We start from the raw sequence: 19698 nt of genomic DNA, 5'->3' as shown, positions 1-19698 counted from the left end.
TTGTTTCTCTTATCTATTTTTTAGTGACGAAATCTGACATAGTTGATTTTTGGAGAGTCAAGGATGAGACAGGTTAGAACAGAGCAGACTAGCCCGTTTTGTCATCTCTAGTTGAGAATAATTTAAGTGTAAATAATCAAGTGTAAGACTAAGTTTCACGTTATATAGAAATGATGAACTTAAATATCATATAAGAAAAAAAAAATCATAAATTTAATGTTTTGAGGTTTTTGATCAAAAGTAGTGTCAACCCTTATGTGAGTTGAGTTTATATCACATTTATATATTATTTTCTAAATGAATCTTTTCGAAAGATAAAATAAAAGTCTAAATATTAGAATGTGTCATTTTAGTGATAAACTTATATTGCTGTCCCAAAATAAATTCAACATCGGTTAACAAAATGAGAATTAAACATCTAGACTCCCTCGATTTGAACGTGTAAGTGTTGGAACATTGTCACACAAAATTGATGTTGAGCAGCTAGAAGCAAATATTCTCGATTGCATGAGTTTTCCATAATGGGAAAGAGGTTTATGGTTGAGAGGTTGAATGTATCCAATAATATTTGTGATCGTTAGATCATCATTCTAAGCACCACAAAGTTGAAGTTGAAGTTGAATTGCTTTAGTGTCTTAATTAGTTTGTAGTTCATTAGAAGAAGGAGAATGAGTGATTTAATATAATTGAAATTGAATGAAAAATAAAAAGGAGATGCATGATTGGTACGTATGAGTGAGAGGGAGCAGGTATTTAATTGAAGCATGTGTATGCAGCATATATGTGGGAAAAGACATAGTCCTACATAGGAGTGTAGTGGTCCAAAACATTAACAGTAGCAGTGTTTGAGTGAGTTTGAAATTGAACAGAAGAGTAGGGTTGTGTCAGTTCCTCTTCTCAGAAATTATTTCACAGTCTAAGCTATAGGACATTTGGGATGATGGTGATGCTCACACCACCCAAAACCACTTCACTTTCTATCATCTTTTTTACCTTCAAAACCCTTTCCATAAAATTTGCAGTAAATAATGATATTATGACTCTCATTTTTTGACTTTCATTCTTTATTTCCTGACGTGACTTAGTGTGGGTCATTGATTAATATACCATTATATTTTTTTTAAAAAAATCAATAGTTTACACTAATTCACGTCAAGTAAAATATGAGAGTTAAAAAATAAGAATCAAAGTATAATTTTCCATTTACAATATTGATTAGGTAAAACAATCATATTTGTGAACCCCGTAAACATGATAAATCATTTTTATTTAATGTATTCTTGGTATTCAATAACATAATTAAAAACATGACAAAAAAGGTTTAAAGACGTTAATTTTCTCATAATTCTTTTTTAATGAAGAATTCAATCAATTCAATATTTTATTGATTTGTCAAAATAGACTCTTATGATAAAGAAGAACCTCTATATAGAAATCTTGTCTTTTGGTCAAATAAAAAAAAAAAGGTTCATGTCTATTTTATTTACAACACATAGTACAAATAGTAATTGATGTGATTTGTACATAAATAAGACATTATGATACTTGAATTTCTATTTGAATTTTCTATTTGTTTTAGTTGAATATCTTCTTTTATTTGATTTTTTGAATTGTTTATTTTACAATAGTCGATGATAGTCACAATAGAAATTTCAACGAATTTAGTCAATGAGCTATAATGAGTTATAAAGATCTATTTATAGATAAAAAATCTAACCTTTAAGAGATAAAAATTTAGAAAAAGATAAATTCTACACGAATTTTAAATCATCTTAGCAGATGAAAGTAGGGTGAACTATAAATAAGTTTAAATCTCGAGGAAGTACCAAAATTTTTTAAAACCTTTTTTTAATTTTAATTGTTTTGATTGATTTATCTAGTTTGAAAATGAGGTGAAATGATTATTTTTAAGAAAAATCTTGATTATCTCATATCTTAAAAAAAAAGACAATAAATAAAACTCTAGAGTAAAATACTTAATCCTATCCCATTTAAATGTTAAAAGAGGAAATAGTTACGGTAGTCACTTTTTAAAACATACATAATTAAATAAAGTTACTATAAATTAAAGATAATTAAATATATAATGAATCCTTATAATTTTTCAAGTTTCATAAAATATTATTTAAATTTTTTATTATATTAATAAAAATCACTTTAATTTTTTAAAATTACTTTAAGTTACAGATAATTAAATTAATCATAGAATCTTAATACTTCTAAGATATTTTTAGTTTTTTAAATCGAACAAATTTGTATATCTAATATATATATATATATATATATATATTAATTCCAATTTTGATAGAAAATTGAGAGACAAAAACATATTAAATCCTTTAAATTATATATGATTCGTCATGCCGGCCCGACACAGTCAAGTCATTGTGCCACCCAACCTCACAAGGTCGGGTCGTCGAGCCTGCCTAGTCAATACGGGTTGTCTGGCACGGCCTGTCCAAGTCGTTGGGTCGACTCAATCTGTCCAGGTCGTCAGGTCGACTCAATTGTCGGGGTCATCGGACCCGTTTGCCCCATCAGGGTCATCAGACCCGCTTGCCCCATCGGTCCATCTAAGTCTTTGGGTTCACCTGACCCATTTGGGTCATCATGTTCGCTCAAATTGTTTGGGTTATTGGGCCTGATGACTAGTCTGATGTCGGGCCTGCCCAGCCTATTCTGGTCGTTGGGCCCGCCCGACACTTTAGGGTCGTTGAGTCTGCCTCGTCCGTACAAGTCGTTGAGCAAGGTCCATCCGAATCTTAATTTATCTAGTCCATCTCAACCTTTAGCCTAGTCCATCTCAACCTTTAGCCTAACCCAACTAAAATTTTAAATTAAAAATTTGGATTGAATTTTTTGGATTGCCTATATTTGAAAATCTTGTTTTAGATAATGGATATTCAATCCATAAAATATATAAAATGTAGATTTGATTGAAATCCAGATCCATTAAAGTGAATTTTAAATGGATTGAATTTTTTATAAAATAAATTTTAAATAGATTGCATCATAGCAAAAGTATATCAAATCAAGAAATTTTTTTTTTCCCGCACCTAGTTTTCTCCTAAAAATTTAAGTTATATAAAAGAAAACAACATGTGATAATAAGAAGTTGTAATGAAGTTTATTGGTACTAGATTACCTTTTATTGTATACCTTTTATTGTATAATTTGTGGTATGATGTGACTCTATGTTCTAACAGAAGTACATGTACATTTGTAGTGGCAAGTATAAAAATTCAACAATAATAACCTCTTGCAAGAATATATTGGATAATCTGTATTGTATTTTTTTATTTGGAATTTTAGTTATATACGTAATTCTTATTACGAGGAAAATAGTTTGTTTATAATTTCAAAAAAAAATATATATATATATATATATATATTAAATATAATAATTTTTAGAGTGTTATATAAACTATATGGGGTATATATCGTGTTTGAATTTTTAATTATAAACTAAGTTGAGGTTTAATTAAATACAATTAAAAAGAAAACAACTCGTTCAAATTTTGAAGTTATTTAGAGTTTGAAGTAAATTTAATATCTAACCTAATATGAAAAAAATGTCAAATATAAGGTGGTTTGCAACTGATTTACACATAAAGTGAAAAATGGTACTGTGGACCTTTGTTTATTTGACTTCTTAAGACATGTAAATGAGACTTTTTGTATCACCCAAATGGCGAGTTAGCATTGTTATATTATTTATTTATTTATTTAGAATTAAAATTTGTACAACTTAAAGCATTATTGAAATATTAAAAATAGTTATAAAGATGATTTTTGGTATTGAAATATTTTTTATTGTTGAAACTTAAGTCTTTATTGTACTACATTAATTTATGTTAGTTAGAGTTTGTTATAAATAATTTTTAAACATTTTAAGGTTTAATTAAGTTTCAAATTTATAATAAATTCAGTTATTTTAAATTAAAATTTATTTAATTATTTATTTATTTATTGTGGACTCAAAATTTCATACTTTTAATTAAAATTTTAGTTTTTTTATTATATTATTATTCTCTTGTTTACTTATTTATATTTGTTAAGAAATATGAGATGGTAGGATAATATGAAATGATATTTAGAATAGCTAAGTGACTTTATTATTTTGAAGACATGTTAGATAAAAAGATTGGTCATACTCCTAATTTCATATCATTATCTACAAGAATCAAATATTTGCCATTGTTATTCAACATATTTTCAATAAAAATAATAAAATTTATTTATTAATTTATGTTAGTTACAATATTATTTTATACTAATTACAAAATTTTATATTTATTAACACAAAAAAACAAATAAGTAAGATAATAAAATAAAATAACAATTATGTTATTCAATTTATAAACAAGTTAAAGGAAAGAGACTAGTTAAAAGATATAAAAATTCTGAATATTTAATAGATTAAAAATTTATTTATAATATAATTAAAAGTATCTAAATTTATAAGTGATTTAAAACTTAATTAAGATATATTTTCATATTAATACTCTTATATAATATTTTCATGTCAGTTTTACATTATCACTAACATGTTAATAGTAGTTTAAAATAATATTTACATAAAGAATAAAAAAAGAAAAATGTACATAAAAGAAATAATCCCTTCATTAATGATATAAATATGTATCGATGATAGTAATGTCATGTATTCATATTCTAATAATAAATTTTACGATTAAGTATGTTTTAAAATTTTGGATTTTATGTAAAATTAGAATAAATCTGTCTGTATATAAAACATATATTTTGATTTTCAAATTTTTAAAATAGATGAATATAGTAATTTTAATTAAAATATGTTAAAATTTTTAAAATAGATGAATATAGTAATTTTAATTAAAATATGTTAAATTCTTTCCATGTATCAAATATGTTTTATAATTGTCTTTTAAGTTGTTTACACCATATACATTCTTATATTAATATTTGTTATAAAATACATTTGACATATTAAAAAAATTAATGTAATTAAATTAAAAAGATTATATCTATTTAATTTTAAAATTTTAAAATTTAAGATATATCAAAATTTTAAATAAAAAAAATCTTAATTTTATGTACTAAAATAATACTTAATCCTAATTAAAAAATACTTTATTTGATGATCACGATGTCACAAATACATTGAGTACTTTTAAGCCAACATAAACATAAAAACTGAAAATATTTATTCAATAGTTATAGCTAATATCTTTTGGTTCCAAATCTTTGGGATTGTTTTCTCAATAAACTTTTCGGTTACATTTATTTATGTTATTTGAAATTTTATGAGTAACTTTAAGATGTTTCATTCTCACAAGTATCTTAACATTTTCTATTAACAATTGACTAACGGTAGAATAACATAACTTAATTTTAAAGATTTAAATTAACAAATTTGCTGTTGAAATTTTACAGAGACTAAAATTTTACATTAACAAAAAGTAGTTGAAGTCCATTCTAAATATACTATTTGTTAAACAATTTTAAGAAAAAATAGCTTTATTAAGTATATTTCTGAATAACCACTCGATTAATTCTGACCTTTTAAAACCTGATTAACAAATTATGAAAAGAAAAAAATAGAAACAACTATTTATTGGTTCAAATGTCAATTGTGAATTAAAAATCAATGATAAAATAATTGAATTTAATCCGAAAACTTTGTTAGACAGAAGTTGAAGTGACAGAAAAACCATAAAAAGAAGAAAATAAAAATGGCAGAATGAGACATTATTGTAAGGCTGAGAAAGCCTGAAAAAGTGAGCCTTTTATTCATAAGGTGTGGGGTCTTTTTTCCATTACACGCACAATTGTTTTGGTAGACAAATCCACAAACCCACCAAACATCCTACAAGGTAAACTGTAACTGTCATCCTTTTCTTTTTTTCCCTTCGTTTTTTCTTCATCACTTAATCACAATCTCTTGCATTCTCTGTTTTCTGATTTCAGGGTTTCATCCTCTCTTCTCAGGGCCTCTTCCTTCCGTTTCTTGGGCCCTTTTTCTTTTCTGGGCCTTTGCCTATTATCGATGGAGGTCATTACTTGAATCTTGCCATGTTTTTTTTATCAAATTTCGTGTCTTTTTGTTTCTTTCGTGATTCCTTGTGCAATATCAGTTGTAAAGATTGGTGCTTTTTAATCTGGGGTTGGTTGGATTTGCCCCCTTTCGGTGATCCTTTTCTTTGACGTGTTCTTGCAAAATGTTTCTATTCCTTTTTCTTTTCTTGGATTTTGTTGTGATCTCACCGATGATTATTTTACTTTTCATTTTGATAATTATGAAAGTTAATCAAATGTGCATCCATTTATTGCTGGGAAAACATGATCGAACATGTTCCGGAAGGATAGGTATTTGATAGTTGGAAGCGGGAAAACTGATGATTGTTTGAAGTTATTTGCTCAATCCGTGGAAGTCTTTTTTTCGAAGAGTTCCTAAAGCTTAATTGGGTGCATAGGGCTGATGGAAACTGCGTTTATTTTCATGGTTGATAATAAAGGTCAAGGTTTTAAATTGTGGTCGTGGTTTCATCGTGATTCTTTGACATTGAGGGAAATTGCAGAAAAATTCAGCCGCATTTGCAGCAAGCCCAGATACATTCTTGTACTGGCCAAGATTGTTGTCATCAAACATTTTCTAAAACCTTCTGCAAATGAAATTGCAATTGTGACTGCAATATCAAGAACTTTAGGCTCTCGCTCTCAATTTTCCACAACATCAAGGATTGTGAGGAAATTGCAACAACAACAATTTGAAATTTGTTAATGATATTTCTGAGTGTGATGTTGTTCTTGTTGTTTTGCTTTTAGTTTAAAAAGTATGTGCAACAGAATTCTTTGGTAACTTTCTACGGTAAGGTTTTTGTAATTTGTGCTGAGGGTTGTGCTTGCCACAATTCAGAGCGAGGGACTGTGCATTTGGCTCAACCTAGTTGAGATTTTGGTGAAGCAGAATTAGCCTAGTATTATCACTGCATCATTTCCTTGTCTACCTTCACTTGGTTTAATAGATATTGGGGAGTAACCTGGATACTATGTTTACTTATTGAGATTGCTTATAATGGCTCAAAATATTTCATCTTGACTCTGAGAACTCTGAAATATACAGGTTCCAGAAATGGGAGGCAAGACTGAAAGCCGTTTGACATCGGCAGCAGCCTTTGTGGAAGGGGGGATTCAAGACGCATGTGATGATTCTTGCAGCATATGCCTTGAAAATTTTAGCAAAAGTGATCCTGCAACTGTAATGTTCAGTTTTTGTGCTTTCTTTTATTCTTTTCACAAATAGAATTATAAGCAAGGATGGCTTGATTTGGAAAGCATTTGTTTACTCCTTTTCCCTGTCTCTCTTTCCAGGTCACTAATTGCAGGCATGACTTCCATCTGCAGTGCATTCTTGAATGGTACATTTTAATACTTTTCATGTTTTTTTCATAAAACTTAGCTATCTAATTTAATTTTAATATTATGGTGTCAACCTTAGAGTTGGGTAGGTGGGACTTTGCCAAAACTTTAACTGTAACTTTTCGACAAGTGCTACCTCCAACAAAGTTTATACCCTATGTGTTGTTTGTATGCAGGTGCCAGAGAAGCTCTCAATGCCCTATGTGTTGGCAAGCTATCAGCTTGAAGGATGCTACCAGGTAGTTAAGGATTTTTCTTATTATGGCCTACTTTATGATTCATTTCATGATTATATTCTTACAACTCTATGAATTTCATGACAGTCAAGAACTGCTCGAGGCAGTAGAGCAGGAGAGGAGCTTGAGGAATATGCCATCCAGAAATGCTTCAATTTTTCATCTTTCGCAGCACGAATTTCAGCGTGTCAGTCTGTCTGTCTGTCAATCAGTTTTTAGCACATCTTGTTTCCACCATCTATACATGCTAGCAATTTTCTTACTTGTGCAGTTACCAGTGGAGCGTGATTCTGATATTGAAGAGCGAATCCTTCGACATTTAGCTGCTGCAGCATCAATGAGGAGAGCACACCCTCTTGGTCGGAGGGAAAGTCAACGATCTAGGTCATCTTCTCTTGGCAATGTACACTCCTTTGTGTACGCAACTCATCCTAGTGCACCTCCATCAGTTACTGGAGGGGGAAGTGAACCAGCTGCAATTCCTGCAGGAAATCCATCTGCTCCTCTTATATTTGATGGAACACAGCAATCATCACCACAGCAGAGGCCCCTAGTACAAACTCGGAGTTCTTCTTTTACTTCTGCCTCTACGGTCCCAACAACAAATCTTCAACGAGCTCACTCCAATGGGTAGTTAGACCTTAATATTTATTTTCTTGTGGTAATTATTGGTGTGTGATCATGTGAAGTTATACATTGTATATTTACGTGTTTGTAGAAGCTTTGCCTCTCATTCCTTGCCTGCAAGCCATGATGAACCACAGCCATCAGAACAATCATTCTCAGATTCTCTCCTTTCCAAATTTAATGCAGTATCCATGAGGTACAGTTTCACAGAAACCTTGTGCCTGCAAATTCTATATGTTGTTAGGTTGACTCATCCAGTGATTTTTCTTGTGACAAAGATACAAAGAATCAATTTCAAAGGGCACAAGGGGATGGAAGGAGAGGCTGTTCTCTCCTAATTCTTCTGTGTCAGAACTTGGTTCTGAAGTTAGGAGAGAACTGAATGCCAAAATTGCTAGTGTGTCCCGATTGATTGAGCGCCTTGAAACTGCAAGAGAAAATAAGAACGCTGCAGGCACTTCTGTATCAAATCATTCCGTTGCAGAGACCAGCAACAACCAAAACAATGTGGAAGTTCATGGAGAGAACTCTTTTCCTGGCAGTAATTCTTCTGCTACTTTTTCTGCCGTCCCAGATTCAAAGTGAGCTCTAGTTTACTTCTGTTCATGCATCTTTGCTCAGCATATCATGTTTGAAGGTGAGCCTTGATCTTAGTTTACACTTTTTTGCCACACAACAGAATCAATGGAGATTTCATTCATTCATTAACTAAGTTTTAGAGTTTAATAATTTCTGTGAACTATCTGTGTCAAATATTTTACTGAGTCCAAAATATCTACTGAGTTTTTTTAGTTACACTGGTGTTAGTATATTAAAAGTTGATCAACCAATTAAAGATGATCATTAGTATAACTTCAAGATAGTGTTTGCAGAAGTTAACTTGTTCATTCATGGTGGTTAATGATTGAAAGACAGTACTTTTTACACTAGTGGTGGTGTTTGATTACAACGTATAAGAAATGTTTAGTGTGTGTATCAGATATCATTTCTCAACTGAGTGTTTTTGTATTATTTTCAGGCAAGCACTTGCTCAGATATGACATGGTGAGGAATATATGCTGATGGAGGTTATTGGCTTTGAGTAAGAAAATAGGATATGAAGCAAAAAGCTTTTGCTTTTATGTAAATATTATATGCGGGGAACTGTAGGAAGTAAGTATTTAAGGTATGAACCAAGGGAGAAAGTGTTATGAAATTTCTCCAATCTTAGGTATATTGCCATATATGTTCATAATCTGTCCTTGAAATTACTTTATAGATATCAAGATGGCAACTTGAATTCTTGGTGTTTCTGCTACTTTAAGCTAAAAGCTTAGTTTTGAAATTCACGTTGGGAAAACCTGAAGCTATCATACTGTTATGAATTAAAAGTAAAATCCGGTGATTGCAGTTCTGAAGTTGTGGCCATTCTGGAATGTTTACATTTTTTACCTTTTGTTTTAAATCTTTTGATCAACAATTTGCACTGGTTGTTTTGTATAGTTTTTAAGTTTTTGTCACTATCAGGGTTATTTTTTTGCCAGAATAAAGTTAATATTTTTTTCTTAGTTTAATTAGTTTGTTTTCTTTGCAATAAAAAAAAGAGTTGCGTTATGGTTATTTATCTTTCTTCACCAATAATGGTGTTCTAATGAATTTTTAACTTGATATGAAAGATTTTTCTTATTTAATATTATTAGATAATTACTACTATATTTTAAATTTATTATTTAAACTTGAGCATGAACAAGGAAATATTAATGTGCAAAGGACAAATATTTGACATGAAGTTTTTTATTTAAAATGTGGTTGAGAAATTATACTAGATTTGCTTTTTCTAATCTGAATCTTATTACTTTTCCACAAGCTTGCAATTTTTGAATGTTTTCTGAAAATTTGTAAAATTATTTTAAATCTTAGAAATTCATGAATTTATTTTAAATATTTTAAATTCAAAAAATCTTTTAAAAGATAAATATTTTAAAAGTCCTGCTATATTCCATTCCTAACCAACCAAACTAAATTTATTTCAAAAGATCATTTAATTCATTTTGTAATAATCATGGGATGATAGTGAGAAATTTGGGAGAAAAAAAATTACCCTTGCAAATTTTTGCCATAGAAATATTTCCTAGCAAATGTATATTTTTGATTACTCTATTTTTTTTCGATGGAATTATGACGAATAAACTAAGTTCTTATGTTTTTTTTTTTTATTCTTTCTTGTTAATAAGTTATTAGTGACTATTTTTTTCGTAGTTAAAAGACATTTGAAATTTTTTGACAAAAAAGAAGTGGTAAAATATTGTGCAAGCTAGGACAAAGATAAGATAAAAAAGCTATATCACCTGGTTTGGGTTGGTATACATAGTTTTATTTTGGGTGATTATAATTGGTTTGATTGCATTTATGTATTTTTGAAAAGAGGAAGAGTAACAAAGAAGATTAGATGACTTTGGATAAATTTTGAAAGAATCTTGAAGTATTAGATAGATATTTTGAAAGTTATTATCAACTTTTAACTAATTAATTAAAATAAACGGTAGTCGTAGTCTATATATCGTCCTTAAGGTGATGTAGATGAGGTCAATGTCTTTCCTTAAGACTCTACACTTTCATCTCTATTGAGAACTTGAACTTGATGGACTAGTGGTCTTATGTCACTTCCAAGACGATGTAAACGAGGATAATGTCCATCCTTTAGACTTTACACTCACATCACTACTGAGAGCTTAAGCCTGAGGGGTTAGTGGTCTGTATATCGCCTCCAAGGTGATGTAAACAAGGACAGTGTCCTCCCTTTGGACTTTAGACTTTCATCATTTTTGAGAGCTAGAACCTGAGGGGTTGGTAGTCCGTATGTCGTCCCCAAGGCAATGTAAATGAAGATGATTGATATGAGTGGATCCATTAAAGTCGGGTTCAGGACGTCGTCATAAAACCCAAGTCCTTACATCATGCTTGACTGATGACACATTCGCCACATATGTCATCTTCTATATCTACACCGCAAGGCATGAGACAATCATGAACACATCTTTGTCATGTTCGTAAAATTAACTAACCACCACAATGAAGTTGGTTGGTTTTTTTTTCTCTTATAGGCATGTAATCGAAATGATTCAAAAGAGACACATGTTTTACTAGACAATAAAAAATAGAAGAGAAAAGGAAAAATAAATAAGTGTTTTTGACATAAATTTCTACTTCGCCTTTGGTAGAACAAGTAGCTTGTTTTGTTTATTTTCAAGCTATTTTTGTTATAAAATGGTCTTTTTTCTATATTTTTTTCACCTTTATATTATTAAACTAGTCATTTTGAGAATTATTTTTTCATATTTTTCTATAGTTGAAAACTATGATTCCATGATTACAATAACAAACCTTTGTCAAATTTTAGCTAAATAGTTATGAACTCATTTTTTTATTCTCCTACTAATTAGTTATGACATAAATAACTCTATATGACATGTCATAAGTTTAAATCTTAATCTCATGTTTAAGATGTCCATGTGTTGATAAAAACAAATAATAACATGTGATGAGTCTAATAGTTTGTATATATGGAAAATAGGTATATGAAAGAGTTCAAATTAATGTTAAACATTTGGTGTTAAAAGTCTTATAAGAAGACATAACATGAACACATTTGACACAAGTTCTTAACATGAGACACACTTTTGGATGAGATGACATTTAAAGAAAACAAACTTAGCAAGAACACATTCCAATGATGATTATAACATAACACACAAATCATTAGAGTTTGTGTGCTCAAGATGACATTGATAGAAACATCATGAATGTTATCTTTTTACAATACTTTGAGTGCAACAATAAAAGGTATCAACATAAAGTCAAACACTTTCTTAAAAGATGTTAGCATAAAGTCAAGTCACACACATGCAAGCTTCAAGAATCCAATTTAGGAGGTGTATAAAAGAAAGTTTCAACATGTATATATGATTAATGAAATGCACACTTCTCACATGAACTTATATGAAAAAAAAGTTCCAATCTTCCTAGTGTTTAGCATTATTATTTATAAAAGGTCTTTGTTATTCTGTCGGGATATCCGTTTTGGATGCGTCTGTAATTGTCAATTTTTTGTTGGATGTGGACCTTTATCTTTTTTTCTGTGTTTTATTCTATGATTGCTTCACTTTAATGTTGTATATAATGATATCTTTATTTTTTTTATAAGGATAGAAACAATCCTATAGTCAATTTTTAAATTTATATTAATTATTACTGATAAAAAAATTGGTGAAATTATGACTATAAAAGTAAATAATGTACATTCGTAATATATTTTCAAGCTTGTCATTATAAAATAACTATATTGTTATATAATCTATTGTAATTAGTCCACTCATTTGCATGTTATAAAGAAAAACTGAACATAAACTTAAATTGGTATAAACTAAATGTTCACTAATTTTTCTACTAACCGAGTCTTCTATTATTGGTTATCCCTTTTAAAGATTTTTATGAAAAGTTTGTCAATTGGTTTCAAAGTCTTTAGACAACACCCACCAATGTTTTGCAAAAAATTGTTTGAAATAATTTTAAAACTCTATTCAATGTTTAATTAACCAATGTTTAATTAACCAATGTTCAAAGTAATAATGATCATAAATTGTAAAGTAAATTCATAATTTATTCCTATTATATAACTTCATTCCTTACAAATAGTAAATTACTTAATACAAATACAATATTTAAATAATTGGATCAAACGGACAAAAGCTCATCAAACTTATTGGTTATAGATTTCTTTTTTAAATATAAAACTCACTCTAAACCATTTATAAATATTTTGAATTTACTATTTGTATGTATTTTTATAAAATTAAAGATTAAAAATTCTAACTTCTTTTATTGAAACATTTTTTATGCTTTTGTCATCTAGAGTGTTCTTTTAAGCTTTTAGTTTAATTTGTTTAAATTATTATTTAATTAAAATAAATACACATACAATATGAATATTTGAAAGTTATCTCAAGTTATTGATACGTTTTTTATTTTTATTTTCAGAGTATGATCAAAGCCACATAGGGATTTGACTATTCAATATGAGTATAAGATAGAAACTAGAACCCCAATCCCTAATTTGGACTATGAAACCGTTGTTCTCCAACTCCGTCGTCGTGAAGAAGAAAAAATGAACTGAGGAAGAAGCGAAACATTTTTTAACCCAAAATCTTTTGCTTTCTCCCGCTTGCACGTAATCGTAGTTTCTTCAATACCCTTCCTCTTACTTCTTCTGTGGCCTCTTTTTTTTCTGCGTGCTACCGAATTTCGAGTCCAGTTGTACATGGTGTGACTCGATTTACGATTTATCACTTTATTGTTGAATAAATTGGGACTTTTATGGAAAATTTTCTGGTTTTTTGCGAATGGGGTGTGTTGTGCGATATTGAATTTGTGTACTACTTGTAAAGTATTAACTGTGTTTGATGAATTAATTGAAATAGAATGAACATTGGTACTCTAAAGAGGATTTCTTTTCTTCTATCTCTTTAAAAACTTTGCTCTTACACCTTACAAGAAAAGGGTGGTTTCGTTTTTCTGTTTTTCATTTGCTTAAATTTCGTTGTTTTATGAGAGCGAGTCTTGGGGAAGAATTTTAAGCCTATCCACCTTCACCCTTGTAACTTGATGAGAATTTGTTGTCTATAGTAGGTGAAAAGGGCAATTTGTGTACAGACAGATATTGGACATGTACTATCATGAGTAATGAGGGTTCTCATAAAATGGTTTAAATATATTTTTTCTTTTGATGTTGTTTCTTGTATTACTTAGGTTATGTTTGGTTTTCAGTTTGGGTTGCTTCCAATTCAGTTTGGCGAGTAAACTCAGGTTTGTAACATATTAGATTTTATTACCTTCAAAAACACATTTAGGCATTAACATTTTTTTATGAAAACTCGATTTTGTAGAAGTTAAGACTAGTGCTAGTTTCGAAAACTCAGTTTGCTGACTTAATGTTGATTAAAACGTATGTTTGCAAATTTAATCCAAACGTGCACTTGATTTTCAATGCAATGATTTCTTTTCCTTTCTCGATTATGTACTTTAACTGAATTACGATTTTGTTTTGCGAGTTTGAATTTTATTAGGTTGAATTGTTGAAGGAATTTATTCTAGTGTGCTTTGTGCATGATGCAGTTCTAGATATTTGGTTCTGAAGCTTCTGTACTATGGCAAAGGACAAAGCTGTTTCTGTCAAAGATGCAGTTTTCAAATTGCAAATGTTACTCCTTGAAGGCATTCAAAATGAAGATCAACTGTTTGCTGCTGGATCTTTGATGTCGAGGGGTGACTATGAAGATATTGTAACTGAACGGTCCATCACAAACGTGTGTGGTTACCCACTCTGCTGCAATGCTTTGCCGTCTGAGCGCCCTCGGAAGGGTAGATACCGGATTTCACTGAAGGAGCACAAGGTCTATGACCTACAAGAGACTTACCTGTTTTGTTCTTCAAATTGTGTTATTAGCAGCAAAGCTTTTGCTGGGAGCTTGCAAGCGGAGAGATGCTCAGCTTTAGACCCAGAAAAGCTAAACAACGTACTTAAGTTATTTGAGAATTTGAATCTGGAACAAACAGAAAATGTGCGAAAGGATGGAGATTTAGGTTTGTCCAATTTGAAAATCCAGGAGAAAACTGTAACAAGCAGTGGGGAGGTGTCTCTGGAGCAGTGGGTTGGACCATCAAATGCAATTGAGGGATATGTTCCAAAACCACGGGAGCGTGAATCTAAGGGTTCACGGAAAAGTGTTAAAAAAGGTTAGGATCTTCTGGTATTCTAGGTAATAGTGGGAAACCATAGATAATGAGATAGCCATATGTTATTTCTTGCTTAGGAGTATCTTGTTTATTATCATGTTTATTCTTAGGCCTATGGATGATTTATGACCTAGACTGTGAAGGTGAAGCTGAGAACTTAGTTTCTGTGAAATGGAACAGTGTAATTACTGATTCTTATCCTTTTTTTGCTTTTCAACAAAGTGAGCTTTGCTTGTACATTGCAGGGTCCAAAGCTGGTCATGGCAAGTCAAACAATGACGAAGATTTGCTTAACAATGAGATGAACTTCGTGAGTACTATTATTATGCAAGATGAGTATAGTATTTCAAAAGCATCCCCAGGTCAAACAGACACAACAGCTGTAGACAGGCAACCAGAAAAGGTTGGCCTTAAAATGGTCAGGAAAGATGAGGATAGCATTCAAGATCTGTCTTCATCTTTTAAGAGTGGTTTAAATTTAAGTACCTCAGAAAAAGAGAAGGAACTATCCAAATCATATGAAGCAGTGGTCAAATCCTCTCCCAATCTGGCTAGTAAGAAGAAAGATGCACATTCTGTTTCCATATCAGAAAGACAATGTGATCAGGAAAAGAATAATTCCGCAAGGAAATCAGTGCAAGGTAAAGGGGAGACAAGTAGAGTTACTGCTAACGGTGGTGCTTCCACTTCCAACTTTGATCCTGACAATGTTAAAGAGAAATTCCAAGTAGAAAAAGTGGGTGGGTCGTGTGAGACTAAACTCAAATCTTCCCTTAAATCTGCTGGTGAAAAGAAACCTAGCCGCACTGTTACTTGGGCGGATGAGAAAATCAATGGTGCTGGGAATAAAGATCTTTGTGAGGTTAAAGAATTTGGAGATATTAGAAAAGAATATGAATCACTAGGTAACGTAGATGTTGCTGATGATGAGAATATGCTACGTCAAGCATCAGCAGAAGCTTGTGCAATTGCATTAAGCCAAGCATCAGAAGCAGTTGCATCTGGAGACTCAGACGTCACTGATGCTGGTAACTACTGTTTCTTTTACGAGTTATCTATTTAAATATTAATTGGTTTACAAAGGGCTTCTCATCGATCAATGGATCTTGTGCAGTTTCTGAAGCTGGAATTATTATATTGCCTCGGCCAGATGATGTTGTTGAGGAAGGTACTATGGAGGATGCTGATATACTACAAAATGATTCAGTTACTGTGAAATGGCCAAGAAAGCCTGGAGTTTCGGACATTGATTTCTTTGAATCTGATGACTCATGGTTTGATGCTCCACCAGAGGGTTTCAGTTTGACAGTAAGTCTAGTCAAATTTTTTAGAAAATGCCAATCTGTTTTAGTGTTCACGGAATATTCTAAGATACCTTGCGATTTTTTTTTTTGCATAACTTCAGTTGTCACCTTTTGCAACTATGTGGAATGCCATCTTTTCGTGGATGACATCATCTTCTTTGGCATATATATATGGAAGGGATGAAAGTTTTCATGAAGAATACCTATCAGTCAATGGGAGAGAATATCCTTGCAAAGTTGTCTTGTCAGATGGTCGGTCATCTGAAATAAAGCAAACATTAGCGGGTTGTCTTGCTCGAGCTTTTCCTGCACTTGTTGCTGGGCTTCGACTGCCAATACCAATATCCACCTTGGAGCAAGGGATGGTAGGACCTTTGAGTTATCTGTGTTGTTGTGGTTTATATTAGTACGGTTGTCCATTGAGTCATTACAGTTCTATTATACTCTAGGAGGTCTGATCTGGTATACTTATATTATTCATTGGGACTTATGATACTAAAATGGACTATTAAACGGTGAAAAAGGCAAAATCATATCGTATAATCTGTGCAAATTGATATGGGTATTGCTTGAAATAAGAGTCACATAGAAGTTAGGTAATGGGCTGAAGGATAAATAGTACATGTAATTGAAAAAAATATAAATTGCTTGGGAATGAGGTGTTCACCCTGTACTCATTTACTTCCTCCGTACAATTTCAATTCCTTAATCTTTAAGTAGCTCAATTCAGGGGAAATCTGCAATATTTGGAAGATACCAAGTTGAATTGGTCTTTGGCACGTAACAAATATTGACTTCTCAATTCTGGAAACAAATACTAAATTGATTTATCCCTGTTACATAGATTTAGCATCTGCACCACTTTAACTGCTTTAGATTGACAATTATAATTTTGAGAATCAGTTTTTAAATTTGTGGAAGTAGAGGGTGTCTTGGCACCAAAAGTCATCACATCAGCCTCTTGCAAAGGCAAGGTTGGCAACTGTACATCCCTCACATATTGCGTCCAAGCACATTAGCACGAGGCTACCTTTTTTTTTTTATGAAGTGTAATTAAGGCTATGAGTTGCAGACAGGTTTGAGATATAAACCTCATATCTATATTGATAGAAGTCTTTAATATTACCCGATGACTTGTTTGTGAGTTAATGAGTTATATGTTAGTTCTAATGACTTTCTCTTAGGCATGCTTGCTGGAGACAATGTCATTTGTGGATGCACTTCCAGCTTTCAGAACAAAGCAATGGCAAGTGGTTGCTCTTTTGTTTGTTGATGCATTGTCCGTTTGCAAAATACCTGCTCTTATCTCATACATGACGGATAGGAGGTCTTTGTTTCACAAGGTGAGAGACCCTTTGTTTAGATCATACTGACTTACTATTTTATATACATTATTATAGAAGGAATCTGTTTGATGTGCATGAAGCATTACATATTTATGTTGGATTGTACAAATATTCTGGCCAAAAAGGGACAAACTCTTGTTCTGCACTGGTCTTTTGATTTGGGGTAGTTCAATTAACATTTATCTCTATTATTCATTTGCTAAATCTGGTTACTTTTCATCTGCACTTCCTTACAAATGTTATGTTTTCTGTTTATGGTTCAAATGGGAGCTTAGCAACATAAACCCATCGTAAATTAGCCATGATGATGTGCTTAATGTTTTCTCCTTCAGCTTTAGACTTGATGCCGCCACATTTATTATTCCATAACTTAGTTCATGTAGTGTGGTTCTCCTACCATGGCTGTGGACTTGAAATTCTTGTTTGCACTCCAATGGCTTCCCATCTTGTAATGCCAGGCTAATTTTTATTTTTATTTTCCTTTTAATTTGATTCCCTACGTAGTGTTGGGGTTGCAAAAATACGTATATGAGCTGGAATTTGGAGCCTAATAATATCATTTTCTTTTGTTGTTTTATCTGTTTTGTCATGCCAGATTTTGATGTATAATTTTGAGCTATGCTTTTATATCTGTTAACCATTGTTTTGTTATTGATTTGGTGAAACAGGTTTTGAGTGGTTCTCAAATAGGAATAGAAGAGTATGAGATTTTGAAGGATCTTGTAGTACCACTGGGCCGGGCACCTCATATCTCTGCCCAAAGTGGGGCATGACAAGAAATAGGCCAAACGTTGGAGTTTGTTCATAAATAGGCCAATGATGAATTGAAAAATTACCTTTCAATGGAGTGTGTTCATAAATATCAAAGAACATGCAATGACAATAATACTAAGCCTCGAGCAACACTGAAATCAGATTTCTCTATGTTCTATGCTGGTTTGAGGGAGTGATGAATGTAAAATTGATATTGTTCCAAAATATTGTAGTTACAAAAAAAAATCTAAAATAGTCCGATTTAACAGACAGTTTGTAGAAGGGTCTGAAGATGTCCATTGGATTTTCTTCTGAGGTCATGTCAGGATGGGGACAACCACATGAAAAAAAAAATGACAGAATTCCAAATTCCTTTACTGAAGTGATGTCCATTGGATTTTGCCGATTGATCATATTACTTTTGGTTTGCAAGACATTGAGCGTGTATCAGTATTTGGATGATTATTAGTATGGTCAATTTTGGATGAAATTGATATTTGTAAAAGTGATTCTTGTGAGAACAATAATACTGACAATTAAAACAGCCATATACAACAATATAATAAATAATGTAATAGTATGAATAAATAACTGATAAATTGATTTCAGTACCGAAGTGATATATGTTTGTGCTTTTACATTAAAAGCAATAGTAAAATTTTGTTCTTTGTTTTTCTTTTTAAGTTTTTCAACTTAAAATCAATTTTTAGCATGTGAATCCAAACAAGCGAATTATGATTCAACCTGAATTTATGTATACACTAACGCCATGTTTGGTTCTGTATTCAACATGGGAAAAGTGGTCTAAAGAACCACATTAGTTGGAAAAAAAAGTAGCTCTGGTTGAAATGATTTTGAAGTAAGACAATTTGTTTGTGTGTTACTATTTAAAGAAAATTTAAAAGTAAAATTTGAGTTTTTTCTTTTCTTCAAGACTTATTTTAGTTCTATCAATTCCAAACTTATTAGTAATTCTTTAAGGTCCTTTAATTTAAATAACTCAAAGTTCTCTATGTATCAATGGTTTTTAGTTAATTTTTCTGTGTAGTTGAGTATGCATTAACTATCGGCAAAATTGGAAGCAATATCGATAGACAGTTGAATTTCATCAAATAAATTTATGCAACTTTCAAGCCAACTTTAGGCATATCTAAACACAGTATAAAACTTATGCCAAATCCAAAACAACATTAAACTTCAGCAAATTAAAGTGGGAGTGCTTTCCTTGAACATTGTCTACAAGTTCAGTTTTTTATTTGT

The 19698-nt window shown here is 31.1% G+C and overlaps 2 protein-coding genes across 8 annotated transcripts; both read left to right on the top strand.

Annotated features, from left to right (window-relative positions):
• The first annotated feature begins 5771 nt into the window (after positions 1–5771).
• On the top strand, positions 5772–9661 carry LOC114192489 (E3 ubiquitin-protein ligase RHF2A-like). Of its 4 annotated transcripts, XM_028082225.2 has the most exons (10): positions 5772–5855; positions 5950–6034; positions 7106–7240; positions 7354–7400; positions 7578–7640; positions 7725–7824; positions 7909–8267; positions 8356–8460; positions 8543–8845; positions 9283–9661. In XM_028082225.2, exons 2-10 carry the CDS (start codon positions 6029–6031, stop codon positions 9302–9304), a joined length of 1140 nt encoding a protein of 379 aa, XP_027938026.1. In that variant the 5' UTR covers positions 5772–5855; positions 5950–6028; the 3' UTR covers positions 9305–9661. The 4 variants fall into 4 exon arrangements, with proteins under 4 accessions (XP_027938026.1, XP_027938027.1, XP_085531513.1 ...); XM_028082226.2 differs by lacking the exon at positions 5772–5855 and having other exon boundaries at positions 5862–6034; positions 8359–8460; XM_085675387.1 differs by lacking the exon at positions 5772–5855 and having other exon boundaries at positions 5862–6034.
• Positions 9662–13293: 3632 nt separating this feature from the next.
• On the top strand, positions 13294–18928 carry LOC114190979 (RNA polymerase II subunit B1 CTD phosphatase RPAP2-like protein). 4 transcript variants are annotated; one of them, XM_028080083.2, is made up of 7 exons: positions 13294–13470; positions 14415–15035; positions 15281–16063; positions 16150–16343; positions 16441–16704; positions 17524–17682; positions 18354–18928. In XM_028080083.2, the coding sequence occupies exons 2-7, from the start codon at positions 14447–14449 to the stop codon at positions 18456–18458; spliced, it is 2094 nt and encodes a 697-aa protein (XP_027935884.1). In that variant the 5' UTR covers positions 13294–13470; positions 14415–14446; the 3' UTR covers positions 18459–18928. The 4 variants fall into 4 exon arrangements, with proteins under 4 accessions (XP_027935884.1, XP_085531825.1, XP_027935885.1 ...); XM_085675699.1 differs by having other exon boundaries at positions 13334–13476; XM_028080084.2 differs by having other exon boundaries at positions 13342–13563.
• Positions 18929–19698: the final 770 nt, after the last annotated feature.

The sequence above is a fragment of the Vigna unguiculata genome, chromosome 7, assembly GCF_037176805.1.
Source record: "Vigna unguiculata cultivar grain cowpea cultivar isolate G323 ecotype 2 chromosome 7, ASM3717680v1, whole genome shotgun sequence".
Classification (NCBI taxonomy): domain Eukaryota; kingdom Viridiplantae; phylum Streptophyta; class Magnoliopsida; order Fabales; family Fabaceae; genus Vigna; species Vigna unguiculata.
This window is presented reverse-complemented; position numbering and strand designations above follow the sequence as displayed.